Here is a 23410-nt window from a genome sequence, read left to right on the forward strand (position 1 = left end):
GTTATGAGTATAGGTGTACACAGATCCCTTGGGATCTGTTGGTATGCTTCTGGATTCTGCTTGTGAGACCTTCTGTTTTTATCATCACATTGGGTTCGCTTGTGTTGCTTGCGATGTGTTCTGTTTGCATGTCCACTGTTGTCTGGGCACTCCCTGCCTCCAGAACATTGGTTTGGTCTCCCCCCTCTCCCTCCCCCTCCCCCCACTTCCGGGACATTTGGTTTAATCCTCTCTGGTTCCCACTTTTTCCTTCTCCCCGCCCCCTATCATAGGTACTTCTTTGGTTCCTGACTCTTCTGCCTGAGGAGGGAGATGCAGGACAAAATTGTGTTGTGATTAGAAGAGATTAGTTTTTTGAACTATATCACCGCTCATGAATAAAGATTGAACTGGTTCTCAGCTCAGCCATGAGTCCCTGGTCGTCTCTGTCTCCTGCCTGCGAAGCTCATCCGGTAGGGATCTATGTCTTCTTTGGATAGATCCCTAGGAGAGGGATTGCTAGGTCATAGGGTAGGTCCATTTCTAATCTTCTAAGGTATCTCCAGACTATCTTCTGCAAGGGTTGAACCAATCTGCATTCCCAACAGCAGTGGAGAAGGGTTCCCTTTTCCCTACATCCTCACCAGCACTTGTTGTTTCTATCCTTTCTAACATGACAGTCTTACAGGTGTGATAAAGTATCTCATCATTGTCTTTTTTTGAATTTCTTTGACAATCAGTGACTTTGAGCATTTTTCATGTGTTTGTTTCTAGATCCTCTTTGATAATGATTCTTCCCATGTCATCTACCCATTTTAAATGGGACTGCTGTGTGTGTGTTACACTTTTTAAAAAAAAAGAATTTATTTATTTTTAAATCTTTCTTTATTTATTATTGGAGAGAGACAGAGAGAAACTGAGGAGGGAGGGGGAGAGAGATAGGGAGAGAGAGACACCTTCACCACATGTGAAGCTTTCTCCCCTGCAGATGGGGACCAGGGACTTGAACCCTGGTCCTTGCACACTGTAATGTGAGTACTTAACCAGGTGTGCCACCATCTGGCCCCCTGTGCTCTTTATTTGCTTTGGTTATTAGCTCTTTGTCTAATGTATGGCAAGTAATGATCTTTTCCCAATCTTTATGGTGTCTTTCTGTTTTGGTGGTGGTTCCTCTGGCTATGCAGAATATTTTAATTTTATGTAATCCCACATGCTCCCTTTTGTTTTCCTTGCTGTTGAACTTGATTCTTCAAAGACATTTCTGATGCAAACATTGTGAAGTGTCCTATTTTTCTATGTTTAGTCTTCTTTGTATTTGATGGTTTCTGGTCTAATGTCTGGTCTAGTGAAGTTGAAATCTGTCCACTGCTGATATATGGCATATATGATATATCCCTGTTTCATTCTTTTACACATTTCAACCCAATTTTCCCAGCACCATTTGTTGAAGAGATTCTCTTTCCTATATTTAATTTGACACCTTGTCAAAAATTAGTAGTCTGTAGGTGTGAGGGCCATAGCTATACCTTTTAATTGAGACATTGCTCAAAAACCTTTTTGATGCATCCCATAAATTACAATTACATTACAAAGCCAAAAGGAGGAAATAATATAATAAAATATGTTAGTGCCTCTTTTTAGAAATAATTCTAAAAATCAAATTTTTAAATCTATTTAATAAAATTAAAATTTTAGAAATCATTTAGAAAGAATAACGGAAAGGGAAACTCAAAGCAGGATTTGACTGAATTTGTAGTAAGGCACCAAAGTTAAAACCCCGGGGGGAGGGTGGATGTTCAGCTTCATCAGAGGGGTATGGGACACAGTCTTTTGGTGGTGGGAATGGTGTTTATGTACACTCCTATTAATTTAAAAAAAAAAGAAAGAAAAGAAAGAATTCAGGACATTCAAACAGGAACTTCTACTACATTCACCTAACTGGATAAACTTGCTGATAGATATCACCAAATTACCAACTTCATAAAATGAAAAATGAAGTTTTTATTTTTCAATGTGAAAAATAAAGTTTCTGGATAGCTAACTTATAAATTATAGGAAAGAAGGTTGCATTATTTATGACTTTTGTAAATCCCTTTTTAATGAACAAATCATAAAATGTAAGACTAGATTTCTATGTGTGGCAGTAACAATATTTTAGGAAAGAGCGGGAATCTGAATTAACCTTCATTTACTACCTGACTTACATTAGATGACTTTTACTGTCTGGATGGGGCTAGATATTTTATTTTTGAATCATAGATATTTCATTTCTGCTGTGCTGTGAAGTCCAGACTGTATGTTATCAGAAGTCTCAAAGAGAGGTTCCCTCACCTTGCAAAGGAGAGTGAAATGCCTGGGATTCCTGGGACACCCAAGTGTATGGAAGTAACTTACCTTAGAGACACAAACAGAACCCACCTCTCCTGACTCCCCTGAAGTATCTAGATCATTCTAGCAGGGTTCACAAAGCATCTTAGATCACCAATATCCACTACCTTTCGTTACATGTGCAAATCACAGTGGCACTATTGCTAATGAATGCTTGCTTCTTATAACTACACACCTTCAATATTTACGTGTGAAATTTAAGAACATATGGTCGTGTGTTTATCAAAGACACTTCCTATTGGTCCCTAAAATACTACAACAATAGGACAGAGGGGAAGGAGTTCAGGTTCAGGACTTTGAAAGGACTACATGTGAACCCCAAATCTGCCATTATAAGAATAGTAAAAAATGGTTAAGATCCATATCTAAAATGTAACAATTACTGGTTAAGCTCACATAGTACTACACGCAAGGATATGCGCAAGGACCCGGCTTTGAGCCCTGCTCCCCACCTGCAGGGGCTCGCTTCATGAGCGAGCGGTGAAGCAGGTCTGCAGGTCTCTGTCTTTCTCTCTCTGTCTCCTCCTCTGCTCTCAATTTCTCTCTGTCCTCTCAAATTAAAGGGGGGGTAGGCCACCAGAAGTGGTGGATTTGTACAGCCAGCATTAAGCCCCAGGAACTGAAGGATAAATAAATAAAATGGGACGGTTTTTACCAACATTAGCAAGAGTTGCACAAGTCCCTCAAGACAGTGTCTGGATGTGGAGCAACAAAAGAGAAAATTTATTCTGGCATTTGAAATCATCCATATTTCTATCCTGTCTAAATATGTTAATCTTCACTTGCATATTATGCATCTTCCCTAGCTCATTATTCTGGATAGTGGAGGTACAAGGGTGACCAGAGGGGAATTACCCTGCAGGGCATCCACTAGAAATGATTGTATCTCCACGGGACACCAGTGAAGCTGGTGGTACACATGCCAGAAGACCACCAAACTAGGTCTGTCTGTACTCGGGAGGTACTGTTGCTGCCAGAGATAGATGCATGGCAGGGATGGTGCTCTCAGAAAGCACATAGAAAAGGCTGCTCCCTCCTCCAGCTTCCCTCCAGCGCCCTCTACTGACAGAGTCCAGCAGAGCCTGCCAGCACATCAGAAATGTGCTCTCCAGTCTCAACACTGCAGAGCACAAGAGCATCAGATGTAGGTTTCCATCTTACAGTAATATTTCAATCGCTGGCATACATGTGTCTTGAGGAAATTAGCCACTTGGGTCCCTTCCACCAGATGGCAAGGTGACTGGGCCTTAGTCTTTCTATGCAAATCTGGGGAGAACACTTCCCACCTATTCTTAGAATTCTAAACCTTTTATGGTAAAATATCAACTATTCAAAATAGCACCTACCTATGTGATATTCTCTTCTCCACAAATTTATGACTTATGTATTTTAATATTGTGATAAATTAAACGACTGGGGAGAGGAAGAAAGTGAAGGATTTGGAATATTAAAAAAAAAAAAAAAGATGTGGGGGAAGGAGTTGAAAAAGAAATTTGGACATTAGCTGAGAAGAATTTTAGGAGAGGAATTAAAATCTGTGCCAGATTTTTCTTAACCTTTACCAAAAGGTAAGCCAACACTAGTTTTGGTCCATCTCCCTACAAAGTCTACAATAAAAATCCCATTTTTCACAAATACTTTGATTTTACTCATAAACATAAACATCAGTATATTTAAAAAAAAAATCACAGTTCAGCAAAGTTTTCCTTGCACCCATCTCTCCCAACAATTAAGGAAAAAGCATAATGGCTCATATACTGTGTCTAAGCTTATTGTCAGAAAATGAAAACCATTGATGAACACAAGAATTATTCTAGATGGAAGTATGATTCCAGACCAGCAAAGTAAAAAATCGAGAGTAGCTTTGCTCAAAATAGCAAAAACAACAAAGCAAAACAAAACTTGGACACAGCTATCAGCTGGTAAGTGGATGTGAGTGCTTAACCAGGTGCACCACTACCCAGCCACCTCACACCTCCACCCTGAGCAAGAGAGTCTTGAAAGTAACCTTAGAGGTGGCTCAGTGGGAAGGATACATTCCTTCCATTATGGGGTTGACACCACCTATACCACATGAGAGCACCAAGAGCAATGACAAGTGGAATGCTATGAATGGTGAAGCAATGTTTGGGGGTCTCTCTTTCTCTCCCTCCTTCCTTCCCTCCCCTAAAAACATTAAAAGTTTACCTGGAAGGTGACTGAGGGAGGGGGCTAAAACACATGCAGAAGACCTTGGTTTGATCCCTGACACAGCATTTTATAAAAATCTTGAAAGGTAAACATTGCCAGGCAGTGGCACACAGAGTAGAGTGCACATGTTAGCAGGAGCAAGTACACAGGTTCAAACCCCCATGCTTCCCCTGGAAGAGGGCAGAAGCGGGTGCTTCATGAGTGGTGAAGCAGTGACGTCTCTCTTTCTCCTTTCCTCCCTATTTCCCCCTTCCCTCACAATTTCTCTCTGTCTCTATCAAAAAGAAAAGTTGAGGAATGGCCTCTAGGAGCAGTGGATTAATCCTGTTGGCACGGAGTCCCAGCAATAAAAAAAAAAAAAGAGTTAAAATTTTTAAAAAAGAGAAAAAAGAAGAGATCACTGAAAATTTCATTGACTAAAAATTCCTTTATAAAGCTAGGCAAGGCCAACTGAGTCTAAAAATGTCAAGATTCAAAGAGAATCCTTCTTTCCCTAGTGGGGTAGGGCTCTGGAGAAGTGAGGTTCCAGGACATATTGGTGAGATCACCTAGACTTCCTTTAGAGCACTGAATGAATAAACCTGCCAGCTGGTGCCACACAGGTGTTAAGGATTTCTACAGGACTCTCCTCATCACTTCATTCCTTCCATATCCTAATTACACTGATCCAAAACAACACAGAGGACACCTGATACTGTACAATGAAAGGGACAATGACATCATTAAGTCATCAGCATTCTGAATCTAAGAGCCCACAGCCCCATGTCATCCTGCCTTCAAAACGCAACATTAATGCCTCAAGGTCAAAGATATGTATCCATTGCTGATTACCCTTTAAAAGAGTCATCTGGAAGAGGCTACCATAAGTCAATTTATGCTTATGGATATTTCACCTTTTGTAGTAGCAAATGAATTTTGGTCCATACTCCCAGAGATTGATAAAGAAAAGGGAAGCTTCTAATGGAGGGGATGGGAAATGGAACTCTGATGATGGGAACTGCATGGAATTGTACCCCTGTTATCTTACAGTCTTGTTAATTATTATTAAATCACTAATAAAATTATTTTTAAAAAATAATATTTTAGAACTAGGGAAAAATTAGGTCCCTGTGATTATTTACATATCTCAGTCTTAAAAGGTTTTTCAGTTTGTGTAGAGGCAGGCAGCAATAAAATACATCAGTATGTGTGTGAGCACTGTTAGAGGTTGAGTCAGACAAGAAGGAATGAGTCACCGTCTTCTGCTACAGCACAGCTGTCATATTTTTGCCTCTCAGAATCCACAGGCAACCACAAGAACTGAAAAAAACAAAATATTGGATAAAGATCCCATGCCAAATGATAGAGTGTGTAGACATAGTGGCTGATAGATGTCCTCTCAGGCAGTACTTGGACCCCACTAGAGCACTAAGAAATAGTTAACATCGGACCTTAGCCAGACCTTGATGGAAATGTTCCATTTAAATGACAGGAAGTTCACCCCATCTGTCTAATCTGGAAAACCAATACTAAATATAGAGCCTACTAAACCACTCAATACACTTTCTGCCTCAAAGGCCTGTATGAGACTCCACACAGTTTGTTTCATTGATACTCACACACACACATGTTAAATAATCTTTAAAAGAGAGTGCTTTCTGGTTCCATTGCACACCTAGGGTGAAAAATGCACACTGATATATTTGGTGTATCCACATGTCTATTTCAGTTGTTCCACACATTTAATTCATACATTCATATATAGATGTATACAGACCATTTGGAAAGTTTCATATCTAGAAGAAAGTTTAAATTATTAAAATATTCTGTTACTCTGGATAAGTGAAATGAATGGTTTATTATTTAATTTATCCTTTGAAAAAACTTGCATTATCTATGTACTGTAGGTAAACATTTGTCTTTTTTCAACATCTGGCTATTCACTGTGTGAAATACTTAATAACTGCTCTCTACAACCTTAATTTCTTTCATTTCTATTTTTCAAGTAGAAGAGTGGAACACTTATTCAACTTATTCTCATTGAAAATCTAAAAAAAGAAGGACTATATTCCCTTCAAGATAAATTCCTCTATTTTCATTATGGACTCAGAAAGGAACTGGATTTTGTTTACATCTCTACTGCACTGATATTCTGTGTATAATACAGAGTTCTCTGATATGTAAATTCTCTTAACCAATACTCTGATATAAGATATAACTCCTGCATCAGTCAAAATAAGTGTGCCTGCTTCAGGGAGTCTTGAACAAGATGAAGGATGAGATAGCCTTTCTTTCCTCAGAAAGTGATTTTAAAGTAAATTTCAGATCAGGCAAGTTCAATATAGGAAAAAAAAATTCATCATGAACTCAATTTTTTGATTTATCATATGGAATTATTTCTGCCTAACACATGCTCTACTATAAATTCCCTGCACCAAGGTATAAGGAAAGGCTGAAAATATCAGCAAAGTAGTTCATATGAAGGTGTTTACAATTTCAATAGGAACTGTATTCTAATTCATGCTAAAGGAGGTTTCACAGTATGAGATTTGAAACACTACACTAAGACTACACCACCAGAACCCAGCCCTCAGTGTTGTCCCAGATCAGCAGCAGCTCCTGCAACACCAGCCCAAAGGGGACTGAGGAGCTGTGTCATCATCAAGGTTTCCCGGGACACATGAGCCTCACAGCCCTAGTCATTCAGAACAGTTGACACCGTTGTGTTGTTCAGCTCACTGCTCACAGAGGCAGAAGTCAGCTGGATGCTCCTGTCTACTGCAGGGACTCTTCCACCCACTGTCTCTTCTGTATTCCTCTGGGGTCTCAGCAGTATGATGAAGCACTTGGGAAGAAACAGACAGCCCAGTAATCCATAGCTCGATGCCAAGATGGCAAAGATCTCCACTGCCACTTTGAACTTGCCCTTAGTGCTCAAGTAAGCAGGAACAAAGGAGATCCAGACAATGAAAAAGACCAGCATTCCAAAGGTGATGCACTTTCCTTCATAGTAATTATCTGGCAGCTGCCGGGACACAAAGGATGTGAGAAAACACAGCAAGGCCAGGAAGACATCAAGCCCAAACATGGTGCACAGGAATTCTACAGACCCTTCATCACATTCCAGAAAGATCCTGACATTCCGGTTATCTATGTTCTTGTATGCCCTGGGAGGTTCCCACACCAGGTAAGCTGTGCAGATGCCAATCTCCACGAGAACTGAGGTGAGCACCATGGTTTTGCGATAAAGAGGGCGCATGGATAGAAGTCTGGTTTTGGATTTGGAAATTCTGTAGGCTAAAAACAGTGTGGTGGTCTTTCCAAGAATGCAAGACAGGCAGAGAGCAAAGCCCAGTGCCAGAGCCATCTGGCGGGTCACGCAGGACCAGTTGTGCGGCTTGCCGATGAAAAGCATGGAGGACAGCAGCGTGATGACAAGGGAAGCCTGGATGAGGAAGCTCAGCAGCCGGTCACTGGCACTGAGAAGAGGAGTGTGTCTGTGTGTCACATACACAAGCATCACGGCCATGACCATCAGTGCCCCAAAGACGGACAGAGTAACAAGGGTGAATCCCAGGGCCTCGTCATAAGCAAGGAATTCCACCTCCTTGAGCACACACTTGTTCTTTTGTGCATTTGACCAATAGTCTTCACCACATTCTGTGCATTCCCTTTGATCTGATGAAAACAGAACAGACCTAGTGAGCATGGAGCAGAGCATGTTAAGGCAAGAGACAAAAGTCATTTGTCTCCCTTGGCTGTGACTTGACAAAGCAGCCAAGGCCTAACACCAGGCTCAGTTAATGCCTTTCTGGATAATGGGAATAGGTCACAGTCTATGCAAAGTGAGGAACTCAAACAACACCCAGACATAAACTAGGATCCTTAGCAAAGTTGTAAATGAGAAAGAACCCATCTAGCAGCACTGGAAGACTACAGAGGAGCTAATCAGTAAGAACGATTCGAGAATTTGTAGTGTTAGTCCTGTGTCTTCTTGACTTGGGATTTAAATTAGTATTATCTGCTTGATCTGAGAAAACAGAAACTGAGAACTTAATATGAAAGGATTCATAAGGTAGAAATTATCTGAAAGATAAAGACCAAACATCTTGGAGAGATAAGCTTTCAGAGCTGGCTATCAAGATCCCCACAGTTAAACTGTATAAAGAATAGTTTACCACGGGCAATTGAAAAAGTCAAATGAGGACCAACACTGGGTGGTGGCACATCCAGTTAAATGCACATAGTACTATGTGCACGGACCCACACAATGATGATCCAAGTTTGAGCCCCTACCACCCCACTTGCAGGGGGGATGTTTACAGGCATCACAGCAGGTCTGCAGGTGTCTGTTGTTTTTTTTTTTTTTTTTCTCTCTCTATCTTCTCCTCCCCTCTCAACTCCTCTCTATCCTATCTAATAAAAAGAAAAAAAGAAAAAGGGCCTCCGGGAGCAGTGGATTCATAGTGCTGACACTGAACCCCAATGATAACGCTAGAGATGAAACAAAAGAAAGAGAGAAAGAAAAGAAAATGTCTAATGAGCTTTTAAAAATTAAAGTGGAACTTTTATGCAACCCTGAAATACCGTGTCTATGGATTTATCTGGATGATATGAACACAGGGACTAGAAACCATAGTTGTACTCCTCTGTCAATAGCAGCATTATTCATTGCAACCAAAATACAGATCAGCCTAAATGCCTATTAACAGATGAGTAGATAAAGAGGCTATGGGATATATCTTCAAAGGAATATTATTCTTCAATTAAAAAGATGAAATTATGCTTTGGGGCAAACAATGTATGAAACTTCAGTTTGTTATATTAAAGGAATAAAATCAGGACATGAAATACAATTATCAGTTGTTTCATCATACATGGAATATGAATAACTAAAGTAAACAAACTGACAAAATAAAGCAAAAAAACAGCCTATTTCTTAGACATGGTGAAAACTCTGGTGGCTACAAGAGGCAAATGAGGAAGGGAATGTGAGGACTATGTAGAGGGGGCTTTTTTGATAGTGAGAAGACAATGAGCCTCATACATATATGCAGACTCACCACATAAAGGTATAAACTATACTGCTGGAATTAAAATCAGTTTTTAAAAAATATAATGACTTAGGGGCTAGTGGTTAGCTCACCTGGTAGAGCATACACATTACCAGCTGTAAGGGCCCAGGTTCAGGTAGCTAAGCCACCCTCCAGAAAGAAGCTTCATGAGCAATGGAATGGTGCTGTAGTGTATCCTCTTCCTCCTCCTCCTTCTCCTTCTCTCTCTCTCTCTCTCTCTCTCTCTCTCTCTTTCTCCCTCCCTCTTTCCTCTCTCCCTCTCCCTCTCCCCCTCCCTCTCACCTTCTACCTAAAAGAAAAAAAAGCAAAAATAGTCACCAGGAGTGGTAGAGTCATAAAGACACTGAACACCAGCAATAACCTTGTTGACAAAATAAAAGCTTATGGCCTAATGAACAAAGATCAGAGAATTAAATGCAGGGAAATATAGTTGTCCCCAGAAGCTGGGATATAACCACAGCAGCCCAAGGTGATGGAAGACTCACTGAAAACACTTTATACAGAATACATTAAAAAATCTCAAAGAAGAAAGGGAGTGATAAAATGATTGTAGGAGGCATGGCAGACTGAGGATTAGTTTGACTTTTAGAAATTCAGTATCGGGCGGGGGTAGATAGCATAATGGTTATGCAAACAGACTCTCATGCCTGAGGCTCCGTCAAGTCCCAGGTTCAATCCCCTGCACCACCATATACCAGAGCTGAGCAGTGCTCTGGTAAAAAATTAAAAAAAATTTTAAAAAAAGAAAGAAAGAAAAAGAAAAAAAATTCAGTATCCCTCACAGGTCTTAGTCTTTTTTTATTTAAGATTTTTATTTATTTATTAATGAGAAAGACAGGAGGAGAGAGAGAAATAACCAGACATCAGCCTGTGCATGTGCTGCTGGAGACTGAGCTCAGAACCTCATGCTTGAGAGTCCAATACCCTATCCACTGTGCCACCTCCCGGATCACGGTTTTAGTCTTTCTCATAGGAGTCTCTTCCAGTAATATCGCATCTCTCTTCCAATTAACAATAAGGGAAGTGTGAGGGGACGGGTGGTGGTACCTCTGGCTAAATGAACTTATTTCCATGCACAAGGACCCTGGTTCAAACCCCTGGTTCCCACCTGCAAGGGTAAAGCTTCACAAAGTGGTGAAGCACTGTTGCAGGTGTCTCTCTGTCTCCCTCTCTCCCTCTATTCCCACCTTCCCTCTCAACTTCTCTCTGTTCTATCAAATAAAGTATATATATATACTTGAAAGTGTATTGAGCTCTATATTTAATATTGGTTTTAAAGGTGATCATTCCAGATTAGACAGATGGGGTGAACTTCCTATCATTTAAATGGAACATTTCCATCAAGGTCTGGCTAAGGTCCTATATTAACCATTTCTTAGGGGTCCAGTGGGGTCCAAGTACTGCCTGAGAGAACATCTATCAGCCAGTATGTCTACACACTCGTCATAAGCAAGGAATTCCACCTCCTTGAGCACACACTTGTTCTTTTGTGCATTTGACCAATAGTCTTCACCACACTGTATGCACTCCCTCTGATCTAATGAAAATGGAACCGACCTAATGAGCATGGAGCAGAGCATGCTAAGGCAGGAAAAGTCATTTGTCTCCCTCGGACAAACATATATATATATCAAGGAAGGTGTGTAGCCTCACAAATCCAATAATGATCAACTTCCCATCAACAGTGAAATTAAAGCTTCTAAAGTGAAACAAGCAAGAGACTTGTGACAGCAGTGAGGTTCATTAAATAGTGTTCTCTTTTTTAAAGTAATATTTATTTATGAAAAAGAGAGAGACCCAAAGAATAAGCCTGGCACATGTAATTCCAGGGATCCAATTCAGGACCTCGTGCTTGAGAGTCCAATGCTTTATTCACTGTGCTACCTCCCAGGTCACAAAATAAGAGTTTCCAGTTTTCCCTCTGACACAGGCTCCACCAACTTGTGAGAATTTAGCCCTTGCTCACTCAGCGATTCCCCTCCCTACTCTCCAGGTGCAGATTTGAGAGACCAGATAGAAGAAGAAGGGAAAGGAAACTAACAAGGAGCCTGGCCGAGGCTAAACAATGTCTGGGGCACATACTGTGTGGCTCTAAGGAGACTACTGGGTCATAAGGAAAGCTATGTGAGGTGACTTTCTGGTCACTCTCTTTCATGTTCTCTGAATGATACAAATGAAGACTAGAACTCCCAGCAACCCCTTCTGACTTTTTAATAGGACTTCTCTCCGTGGCAATCTGAGAGGACCACAGGGGATCCAGCCATTCGAAGGCAAGTCTTAGCTTGTTTTTAAAATTCACTCAAATAAATTGCTATTGATGGCCTTTTGGCAAAAGAAAAGTACCAAGTGTGTTATCTATAATAAAACATAATGATAAAACCAAACTTGCACCAACATGTTGCACCCAGATTAAGCACATGAAGTCAAACTAAATAACTCAGGTCACTCAAAACAGAAACCCACAAGTTGTAGTGAAGACGTCATGAAGCACTCATTACAGAATCCATCTGACCTGCCAACCTGGGGTAGGATGACCTTAAACAAACTGTCTCCAGGGGTAGGATCTTATAGTTCCAAATTACAGATGATTCAGTAAAACACATAGCAGTAATTTGCTGATTCCCATTGTGAGTGTTAACCGCACTATTAATTCTACTACAGGATTTAAATAATTTAAAGGGGCTGGCAGGTGGCTCACTCAGGAGGGCACACACATTACCACGCATGAGGATCTGCCTTCAAGCCTCAGGCCACTACATGGGCGCACCTGTTAGAGGGAGGCTCCACCGGCAGGAGAGCTGTGCTTTGACGTTCCTCTTTGTCTATCTCTTCCTTTCTTTCTATCTACCTCCTCTGCCACTAACCCTCTGTCTAGAGGAAAGGAGAAAAATGGCCATCAGGAGCAGTTGAGTCACACGTATAGCCACTGAACCCCACTGATAACTGAAGTGTCAAATAAATAAAATACTTCTGTGAACTCCTGTACTCATATTACACATATTGCACTTTCCTCTCATAAACACATGGTGGCAGGATTTTTTTTCCCAAATGTTGCAACTTTGCTCTAGTATTATGCCATTTAGCACTGCATACATCACCTAATTGTTTAATGGATCATAATGATTTCTAAACTCTCCTATCCGATTTATAAAGAAGGTCTCAAGGCCCACTTTGCCAAAACAAGTTCATCTAATTGAAAGCGAATGGTTATCTCTACCTGGCTCCTCTGACACGTATCCTTCTGCACACGGGATGCAGTCAAAGCAGCAGACAGGCTCCCCTTGACGAATCCCCTTCCGGGTCCCAGGCTGACACACCTCAGTACACACAGAGTTGGGGAGCTTGAAAGGTAAATGTAACCAAATCACATTAACAAATCTTCATCTCCACCACTCAGGAGTCAAAGAGTTACCACCTGGGATTCCTGGGAAAGTTTTCTGATATATTTGGAAACCCAGAGAAGTGGCAAAGAGAATAAGCAGATGGATCCCAAGGTGGGGATTTTGCTAGAAGCTAATTCAACAACCATCTATTTTTTACCTTGATAGCACATACCAGGCTCCTTGCCCATGGGACTCTGGGGAGCATATAATTTGTCAAATGCTTCTGCCTGTGAGGACTTGTCACCCCAAGAATCAAGTTGAGAGCTTGAAAAATATTACTTTTCTGCAAGGTTTTCCCAAAATAGTGTGAAAGATAGAAGTGTGTCCTACAGTTAATGTAGGATATATTAGTCTTCTTCCCATACAGTCATGGGGGCGGGGGGTAAAACATTCAAAATAAACATGTAAAAGCTTCTCTACTTGCACATCCCCCGTCCATTCCTTTCTCCCTTTTCATATTTTAAAGTTGTCTTTATTTCTATGGCTTGTGTTTTTGGGTCTTTTTAACTGTTTAGTGCCTTGTTGAGAATTAAACATTCCCTATTTCTTTCTCTGTAGCATTCTTTTCAGTAACTCTTGCAAGGAAGGTTTGCTGATGGAAACTCCTTTAACTTTTGAATGTCTGGTACTGTTTTCATTGCTCCTTAATATTTGAATGATAGTCTTGCAGGGCAAAGAATAGTGAAGCAGAAGCAACTTTAAAAGGTTTCTCTTGGGGGCCAGGTGGTAGCACAGTGGGTTAAGTGCACATAGTGCAAAACACAAGGACACCCCAGCTCTCCATCTGCAAGGGAGTCGCTTCACAAACTATGAAGCAGGTCTGCAGGAGTCTGTCTTTCTCTCCCCCTCTCTGCCTTCCTCTCCACTCTTGATTTCTCTCTGTCCTATCCAACAACAACATGAACAGCAACAAAAATGGAAAGAAAAAAAAAAGATGGCCTCTGGGAGTAGTGGATTGCTAGTGCTGGCACTCAGCTCCAGTGATAACTCTGGAAGCAACAAAAAACCTCTTATATGTATTTATGTATACTAATACATAAATAATAAGTTATATATAATACTTTTATGTATGATATATATTTACATGCATACAGTCATCTATATCTTTTTATTAATGTAATCTCTCTTTTTCACTCTTTTCAATGTTTCTTACATCTTGTTTTATCCTTACTATATAAAATACCTTGAGATTACTTAATGTAGCATTTGTGTTTAAAGGTTTTTGTTGCTGTAGTTTGTATCTGTTACCAAATGACCTGTATTTCTCTGAAGACAACTACTGGATAGTTTTATACTTCTATGCAATATAAAGAACTGAAACACCTGAGCTTGTCAAAAAATAAAAAAAAATAGTCAAATTGTTACTATGACTTGTGAAAACTATGGTGGTTATCCTTGGTGGGAAGGGGGTTCCAGGATCTGGGAAGGAGAGAACATAGAACTGCGGTGGGGGTTACAGTGTGAAACTATGTACCTATAGTCTTATGATCTTATAAAATATTATTAAATCCTTAAAAATAAATGTTAAAAGTTAAAATAAAGAAGTGTGTCATTCGGGGGCCAGGTATTAGCGCAGTTAAGTGCATATGGCACGAAAAGGATCCCAGTTTGAGCCCCCAGCTCCCCACCTGCAGGTGTCTACCTTTCTGTCCTCCTCTGTCTTCCCCTCCTCTCTTGATTTCTCTCTGTTCTATCCAACAACAACAACAGCAATAACAAGGATAACAAAATGGGGAAAAATAAAATGGCCTCCAGGAGCAGTGAATTCATAGTGCCAGCAATGAGCCCCAGCAATAACCCTGGAGACAAAAATAAATAAATAAATATATAAGTAAATAAAGTGTGTCATAGAGGGTCAGTGGAAAATGGCAATGAAGGTCTGAGAGATGGCTCACCCAGTAGAATGTACTCAATTATGGTATGTATACATGTTACTGAAAAGGGAAATTCTATACACAATAATGGGTTTATTCTAAGTAGGGAGAGAGATATCTCTCATAGGATTAATTAGATTTCCTCCTCTTCACTGTCTTCTGAGAAATACTATGTGACTTTGAAGACCAACATGAACAATTAGTTGATGCCGTATATTTTCTTCCCTGTTCTCAGCATCCTTTCCTTCTTCAATCCTCCTGATCTAGCTTCCAACACACTTGCCTCCCTGAGATGCTTCCTGCCACACCTGATAGCTCCTCTTCTAGCCACATGCTCCTTCACTGCTTCAATACTGGCATTCTGGATCAACCCCTCCTTGAAACGTATTTTCTCCTGGCTTCATTGGGTTCTTTTACTTGTTTTACATAGTTCTGCTTCCTCTACCTTTCCCATCAGTATGGGCATTTCCTTAGATATTGAGAAGTGCTCTGGCACAGGAGGAAGTACTGGTGGTGCTGTGCAATCTCTCCAATCTTCCTCTCTTATCTCTTCCTCTCTATATATCTGAATGAAAAAGGGGTCCAGGAGTCATGAAATCATGCACGAATGAGACCCAAACTCACGAAAGAGAGAGATGTCACACACACACACAAAAAAAAAATCATTGGGCTAATGAAATAGCCCACTTGGATAGTGTACTGCTTTGTTATGTGTACAACCCAAGTTCAAGTCCAGCCCTTGCTGCATTGAAGGAAGCTTCAATGTTGGTCTCTTTCACTCTTTTTCTTCCTATCTCTATAAGGAAGGAAGGAAGGAAGGAAGGAGGGAAGGAAGGAAGGAAGGAAAGAAGGAAGGATGGAAGGAGAAAAAGGAAGGATGGAAAGAAAAGAAAGCAAAAAGTTGTAGTGGGGGTAGATAGCATAATGTTTATGCAAAGAGACTCTTATGCCTGAGGCTCCAAGGACCCAGATTCAATTCCCCTCACCACCATAAGCCACAGCTGAGCAGTGCTCTGGTAAAACACACACACACACACACACACACACACACACACACACACACACACACACACACACAAGCAAAAAGTCACCTGACAGTAAAAAAGGAACACCATACAGACTCCACTTTCAGTTCTCTCCCCTAAAAACCATCCAGGCTGAGAGTCGCAAGGACATTAAACGCCACTGCCTTCCTCCCCACCACCTTATCATTTTCCTGTGACACTCCATATCACCCTGTAGTGAACAAAAAACCAGAATATCAGAGCCCTGAAGTCCTGTTCTCTGAGAACTGATATTGTAGGAAGGGTGAAAAGTTCAGCTGTCCAGCAAGTGCTGGGGCTCCTGCCCTACCAGTATTGCCAGGTGTCCACATGGTCCACTGTGTGCCTAGGGTCTGGCTTCTCCCTGACAACAGTAGACACAGACTATATGCATTACTATCCTGTGGCTATGAAAGGAAGAGGAAGAAAAAGCCTAATAGTCATGAAGAGTAAACAGTGAGCCCAGTCATAAAGCACATGCCTTCTAGGTGTAAGGCCCTAGGATTCATGCCCAGAACCACATGAGATCAAGGAAGAAAACTCTATGGTCTGTGAAAGGGTTTTATTTTCATGTAGAGGGAAACAGAAAGGAAGAGAGACTGTGAAGGAGAAAGAGAAACACCACAACACAGCTCTACTGCTCCTGAAGCTTGACTCAGGACTAAACCCAGGCCTCCTATGTGGTAAAGGGAGCTAGGTCCAAGCCCCAATAATAGCTTTTTATAAAGGGTGAACAGTTGACTTGCAAAGCCAAAGGAACTACTCCTCAAACCTTACCTCAACAACATCCCAGAACAACTTTGAAAAACATATCTTTTGAAGGGGATCGGAGAACCTACAACGGCTGGACACAGAGAAGACCATTGCAAAAAAAAAGGTCTCAAACTCCATCATCATGAAGTCTTGATTCTGTAAGACTTTTTATTTTCCATGTACTTCTTTTCTATTACATCTCAGTAGCCACTTATCCCTGTGGTTCATCAAGACTAAACCATATTATGTCACATTAAGCTTCCTACCTTACCACAAAAGTCACCTCTTTGGAAAAAGCTGGTAGGTCTATTTTAGGTATATTCCAAGTGACCCAGGACTTTACTAATTTTTCCCTGAGCCTGAAAGCTAACATGCATGTGGGCTAAAGGTATTGTCTGGGGAGATGGTATCAGAATTGGAAATATGAACAGAAAGCAAGATCAGGGAGGAGAGTAGCTCCCAAAGATGGAGAAAGTATATAAATATTGTTGACTGTAAACCTCATTTATTTGATCTGGGGCCCTTGTACCCCATAATTATCCTGGATCCATTCTCCCAGAGGAACAAAGAATAGGAAAGTTTCCAATGAAGGGTACTATATATGGAATACAGTACTCTGGTAGTGGGAATTTTGTGGAATTGTACCCCTTTTATCCTACAATCTTGTCGATCATTATTAAATTTAAAAAAGTCACCTCTTCAGTAAACTGCTCTTCATTCTAAACAACAGGAGACAACCTTAAAGTACAACTGTAAGCTACCCAAAACCACCATTTGTGTCCATAAAGTGACACACATCAGGTTGTGCCTCAATGTCAGTTCATTGTGAGTAGAAACACAAGGTTAAAGTCAGTTTACATGGGAGATTAAAAGTCCTCTCCAGCATATACATGCTCACCTATATGCATAAAACTATTAAGTAAAATGGTGTAGCACAGCAGTTCACATAAGCATTCTAGCACTGTAAGTATCCTTGGGAAAGCACTTGGAGGTCTCTAAAAACATCTTGACTTACTTAGAAACAAAAAAAGAAGGTTCGGGGAGGGAGAGGAAGATGGCGGCCTGAGAAGTTGCTGACAGCGAGCGCTCTGACCGCATCGTCGGCAACGGTAGGATTTTCTGCCTTTAGCAGGCCAGTTAATAAGGGGTGACACCAAAGAGTGGGTACAATTTAATTTGGGTTAAGAATTAGAGTAAAGGTGACACGGACTAGCGGGGCTCCAGAATTCCCAGGGCGCCGGGCAAGGAGAGTGCGCCGGGCATTGTCCTCCGCCCGCCCAGGAAGGCGGCTCCTCCGCCGGTTGCAGAGCGCGGAGGGCAGAGGACCCGGAGAGAGCACTTTAGCTCGGGGGCTTCCTCTTGGGAGAATCCAGGGTCCACCGCGACCCTGAGAGCAGATCCAAAGACTTCTTGAGTATAGCTCTCATTGGATCAAAGGATTTGGAGCTAGTTTTCATTTTTGAGAAATCCTTTAAAAAAGTCTGGAGGGGGGGGTTTCCCGGAAGATGGCGGACGATGGAGAAGCGGCTAGCCTTTGAGCTCCGGACACATCTCGTGTAAACAATAGGATTTTCTGCCTTTAGCAGGCCAGCCAATAAGGGGCCACAGAGGTCATACCAGGGAGGTGTCTATAACTTAATTTGGGTTAAGAATTAGAGTAGGGGAAAAAAATTCTTTTTTCTTCCTTTTAATTTTCAAGCATACATCCTTCCCGCCGCTCCCCCCCGCCCCACCACCACCATAAGCAGTGCCTGGGACCAGCTACTAGCAGGATACCCCATACCACCAAACAGGGTGTTTTTTTTGTTTTGTTTTGTTTTTTAAACTCACTGACACACATTTGGGAAGTTCCTCGCACTGCTCTTTAATTACAACCCTTCTTCTTATATTCTCCCTTTTCTCTCTCTTATCTCTCTCTATCTCTTTTTTTATTTTTTATTATTATTATTATTTTTTATCTTGTCATACACTTCTTTCTTCTTTGCCTTTCTGAATTTGTGAATTACTTTGGGGAAGAAATCTGACCCAGAGTGGACTTTCTATGTGTGTATCTCTGCTCTAGTTCCCTTTACACTCTTGTTACCCCTAGAATATACAATGGATAGTAGATTTGCATAACTGTCTATTCTTGCTATCCTCTCTTTCTTTTCTCTTTCTTCACTGGGATTTGGTTACTATTTTTTCACGGACTGGAGAAATTTTTTGGCTAACTGGTAACGATTAAACTCCTTCAATACTTACTTCAGTTGCTACTGTAATTCCGGAGGTTGGTGAGTGCAATTGTCATAAAGGTATTTAGTACAGTGCTACTTGTGCTCAAAACACAACAACTGAGGAACAACAGAGCATTAAAAAAAAAAAAAGAGAGAGAAACACATAAATAAAAAAAAATGGGTAGATTAAAAACAAATAAAACTGCTACCCCAATGAATGAAGACAAGAGCCCAGAAGAAACCATAAATCAATCAGAAGTAACCATAGATAAGAAAAGTATGCAAGCAATAATAAACTTATTAATCACAGAAATGAAAACAACATTGGAGGAAAGGAATGGCAGTATTAGGGAAACAACAGTTGAGACACCCAAGGAAAATACTGATTATCTTGAGACAATTAGAGAACTGAAAGCTGAAATAGCTGTAATGAAGAAAGAAGCTGAGGCAAGGGAAAGCAGACTAACAGAAGCAGAAAACAGAATTAGTCAGACAGAGGATGAGTTAGAGAAAACTAAGAAAGAGGTGAAAGAGCTTAAAAAGAGATTGAGAGACACTGAAAACAACAACAGAGACATATGGGATGATCTCAAAAGAAGTAACATTCGTATAATTGGCCTGCCAGAGGAAGAAAGAGAGGAAGGGGAAGCAAACATTCTAGAGGAAATAATACAAGAAAATTTCCCAGACCTGAATAACAGAAAGGATATCAAGGTGCAAGAGGCCCAGAGAGTACCAAACAGAATCAACCCAGACCTGAAAACACCAAGACACATCATAGTCACAATGAGAAGAAGTAAGGATAAAGAAAGGATCCTAAAGGCTGCAAGAGAGAAACAAAAAGTCACATACAGGGGAAAACCCATAAGACTTTCTGCAGATTTCTCCACTCAAACTCTAAAAGCCAGAAGGGAGTGGCAAGATATCTATCTAGCCCTGAACGAAAAAGGGTTTCAACCAAGGATAATATATCCTGCTAGACTTTCATTCAAGCTAGATGGAGGGATCAAAACCTTCTTAGACAAACAACAGTTAAAGGAGGCAACTATCACCAAGCCGGCCCTGAAAGAGGTACTAAAAGACCTCTTATAAACAAGAACATCACTATAATACTTGTAATATATCAGAGTAAACAAATCGTTTTTTAGAACAATGGCACTACAATACATTAAATCCATAATATCAATAAATGTCAATGGCTTAAACTCACCCATCAAAAGGCACAGGGTGGGGGGATGGATCAGAAAACATAACCCAACCATATGCTGCTTGCAAGAATCCCATCTGTCACAACAAGATAAACACAGACTTAAAGTGAAAGGATGGAAAACTATCATACAGGCTAACGGTCCACAAAAAAGGGCAGGAACAGCCATTCTCATCTCAGACACGATAGATTTTAAATTAAATAAAGTAATAAAAGATAGGCAAGGACATTACATAATGATTAGAGGATCAATCAGCCAAGAAGACTTAACAATTATTAACATCTATGCACCCAACGAGGGACCATCTAAATACATTAAACACCTACTGAAAGAATTTCAAAAATACATCAATAGTAATACAATAATAGTGGGAGACTTCAATACCCCACTCTCACACTTAGACAGATCAACAAAGCAGAGAACCAATAAAGATACAAGAGAATTGAATGAAGAGATTGACAGACTAGACCTCTTGGACATTTTCAGACTCCTCCACCCCAAAAAACTGGAATACACCTTCTTTTCAAATCCACATAACACATACTCAAGGATAGACCACATGTTAGGCCACAAAGACAGCATCAATAAATTCAAGAGCATTGAAATCATCCCAAGTATCTTCTCAGACCACAGTGGAGTAAAACTAACTTTTAACAACAAACGGAAAATTATTAAAAGACATAGAATTTGGAAACTAAACAACATGCTCCTTAAGAACCACTGGGTCAGAGACTCACTCAAACAGGAAATTCAAATGTTCCTGGAAACTAATGAAAATGAAGACACAACCTATCAAAATATTTGGGACACAGCGAAAGCAGTACTGAGAGGGAAACTTATAGCCATACAATCACATATTAAACACCAAGAAGAAGCCCAAATGAACGACCTTACTACACACCTCAAGGACTTAGAGGAAGAGGAACAAAGGAACCCTAAAGCAACCAGAGGACAGAAATCACTAAAGTTAGAGCAGAAATAAACAACATCGAAAATAAAAGAACCATACAAAAGATCAATGAAGCCAAATGTTGGTTCTTTGAAAGATTAAACAAAATTGACAAACCCCTAGCCAGACTCACCAAACAAAAAAGAGAGAAGACTCAAATTAATAGAATTGTAAACGATGCAGGAGATATCACAACTGACACCACAGAAATCCAGAGAATTCTGCGAAACTTCTATAAAGAACTATATGCCACCAAGCTAGAGAATCTGGAAGAAATGGAACAATTCCTAGAAACCTATGCACTTCCAAAACTGAACCAAGAAGAACTACAAAATCTAAATGCACCAATCACAGACAAAGAAATTGAAACCGTTATTAAGAATCTCCCCAACAACAAAAGTCCTGGACCAGATGGCTTCACAAATGAATTCTACAAAACTTTCAGGAAACAGTTAATACCCATACTTCTTAAGCTATTCCATAAGATTGAAGAAACAGGAATACTCCCTTCCACCTTTTATGAAGCCAACATCACCCTGATACCAAAAGCTGATAGGGACAGAACAAAAAAGGAAAACTACAGACCAATATCTCTGATGAACATAGATGCCAAAATATTAAACAAGATCTTGGCCAACCGGATACAACAACACATCAAAAAGATTGTTCATCATGACCAAGTGGGATTCATCCCAGGAATGCAAGGCTGGTTCAACATCCGTAAATCAATCAATGTCATTCATCACATCAATAAAAGCAAAGCCAAAAACCACATGATTATCTCAATAGATGCAGAGAAAGCCTTTGAAAAAATCCAACACCCATTCATGCTCAAAACTCTACAGAAAATGGGAATAGATGGGAAATTCCTCAAGATAGTGGAGTCTATATATAGCAAACCTACAGCCAACATCATACTCAATGGAGAGAAGCTGAAAGCATTCCCCCTCAGATCGGGGACTAGACAGGGCTGTCCACTGTCACCGTTACTCTTCAACATAGTATTGGAAGTTCTTGCCATAGCAATCAGGCAAGAGAAAGAAATCAAAGGGATACAGATTGGAAGGGAAGAAGTCAAGCTCTCACTATTTGCAGATGATATGATAGTATACATAGAAAGACCTAAAGAATCCAGTAGAAAATTACTGGAAGTTGTTAGGCAATATAGCAAGGTATCAGGCTACAAAATCAATGTACAAAAATCAGTGGCATTTCTTTATGCAAACACTAAATCTGAAGAAGAAGACATCCAGAAATCACTCCCATTTACTGTTTCAGCAAAATCAATCAAATACCTTGGAATAAAGTTGACCAAAGAAGTGAAAGACTTGTATACTGAAAACTATGAGTCGCTACTCAAGGAGATAGAAACTGATACCAAGAAATGGAAAGATATCCCATGCTCATGGATTGGAAGAATAAATATCATCAAAATGAATATTCTCCCCAGAGCCATATACAAATTTAATGCAATACCCATCAAAGTTCCACCAGGCTTCTTTAAGAGAATAGAACAAACACTACAATCATTTATCTGGAACCTGAAAACACCTAGAATTGCCAAAACCATCTTAAGGAAAAGAAACAGAAATGGAGGCATCACACTCCCAGACCTTAAACTATATTATAAAGCCATCATCATCAAAACAGCATGGTACTGGAACAAAAATAGGCATACAGACCAGTGGAACAGAATTGAAAGCCCAGAAGTAAATCCCAACACCTATGGGCATCTAATCTTTGATAAGGGGGCCCAAAGGATTAAATGGAAAAAGGAGGCTCTCTTCAATAAATGGTGCTGGGAAAACTGGGTTGAAACATGCAGAAGAATGAAATTGAACCACTTTATCTCACCAGAAACAAAAATCAACTCCAAATGGATCAAAGACCTAGATGTCAGACCAGAAACAATCAAATACTTAGAGGAAAACATTGGTAAAACACTTTCCCACATACACCTCAAGGACATCTTTGATGAATCAAACCCAATTGCAAGGAAGACCAAAGCAGAAGCAAACCAATGGGACTACATCAAATTGAAAAGCTTCTGCACATCCAAAGAAACTACTAAACAAACAGAGAGACCCCTCACAGAATGGGAGAAGATCTTCACATGCCAGACATCAGACAAGAAACTAATCACCAAAATATATAAAGAGCTCAGCAAACTTAGCCGCAAAAAAGCAAATGACCCCATCCAAAAATGGGCAGAGGAAATGAACAAAACATTCACCACAGAGGAGATCCAAAAGGCTAACAAACATATGAAAAACTGCTCTAGGTCACTGATTATCAGAGAAATGCAAATCAAGACAACACTAAGATACCACCTCACTCCTGTAAGAATGGCATACATCAAAAAGGACAGCAGCAACA

The 23410-nt window shown here is 40.4% G+C and overlaps 1 protein-coding gene across 1 annotated transcript in view; it reads right to left on the reverse strand.

The window, feature by feature from the left end:
• Positions 1-7037: 7037 nt before the first annotated feature.
• LOC103111740 (vomeronasal type-2 receptor 1-like) overlaps positions 7038-23410 on the reverse strand; it is a 49357-nt gene continuing 32984 nt past the window's right edge. The window contains exons 5-6 of the mRNA XM_060196948.1: positions 12829-12952; positions 7038-8214 (exon numbers count right to left, since the gene is read on the reverse strand). Of these exons, the coding sequence (XP_060052931.1) occupies positions 7232-8214; positions 12829-12952 (1107 nt within the window). The 3' untranslated portion in view covers positions 7038-7231. The remainder of the gene's footprint in view (positions 8215-12828; positions 12953-23410) is intronic.

Source organism: Erinaceus europaeus, chromosome 9 (genome assembly GCF_950295315.1).
Source record: "Erinaceus europaeus chromosome 9, mEriEur2.1, whole genome shotgun sequence".
Classification (NCBI taxonomy): Eukaryota; Metazoa; Chordata; class Mammalia; order Eulipotyphla; family Erinaceidae; genus Erinaceus; species Erinaceus europaeus.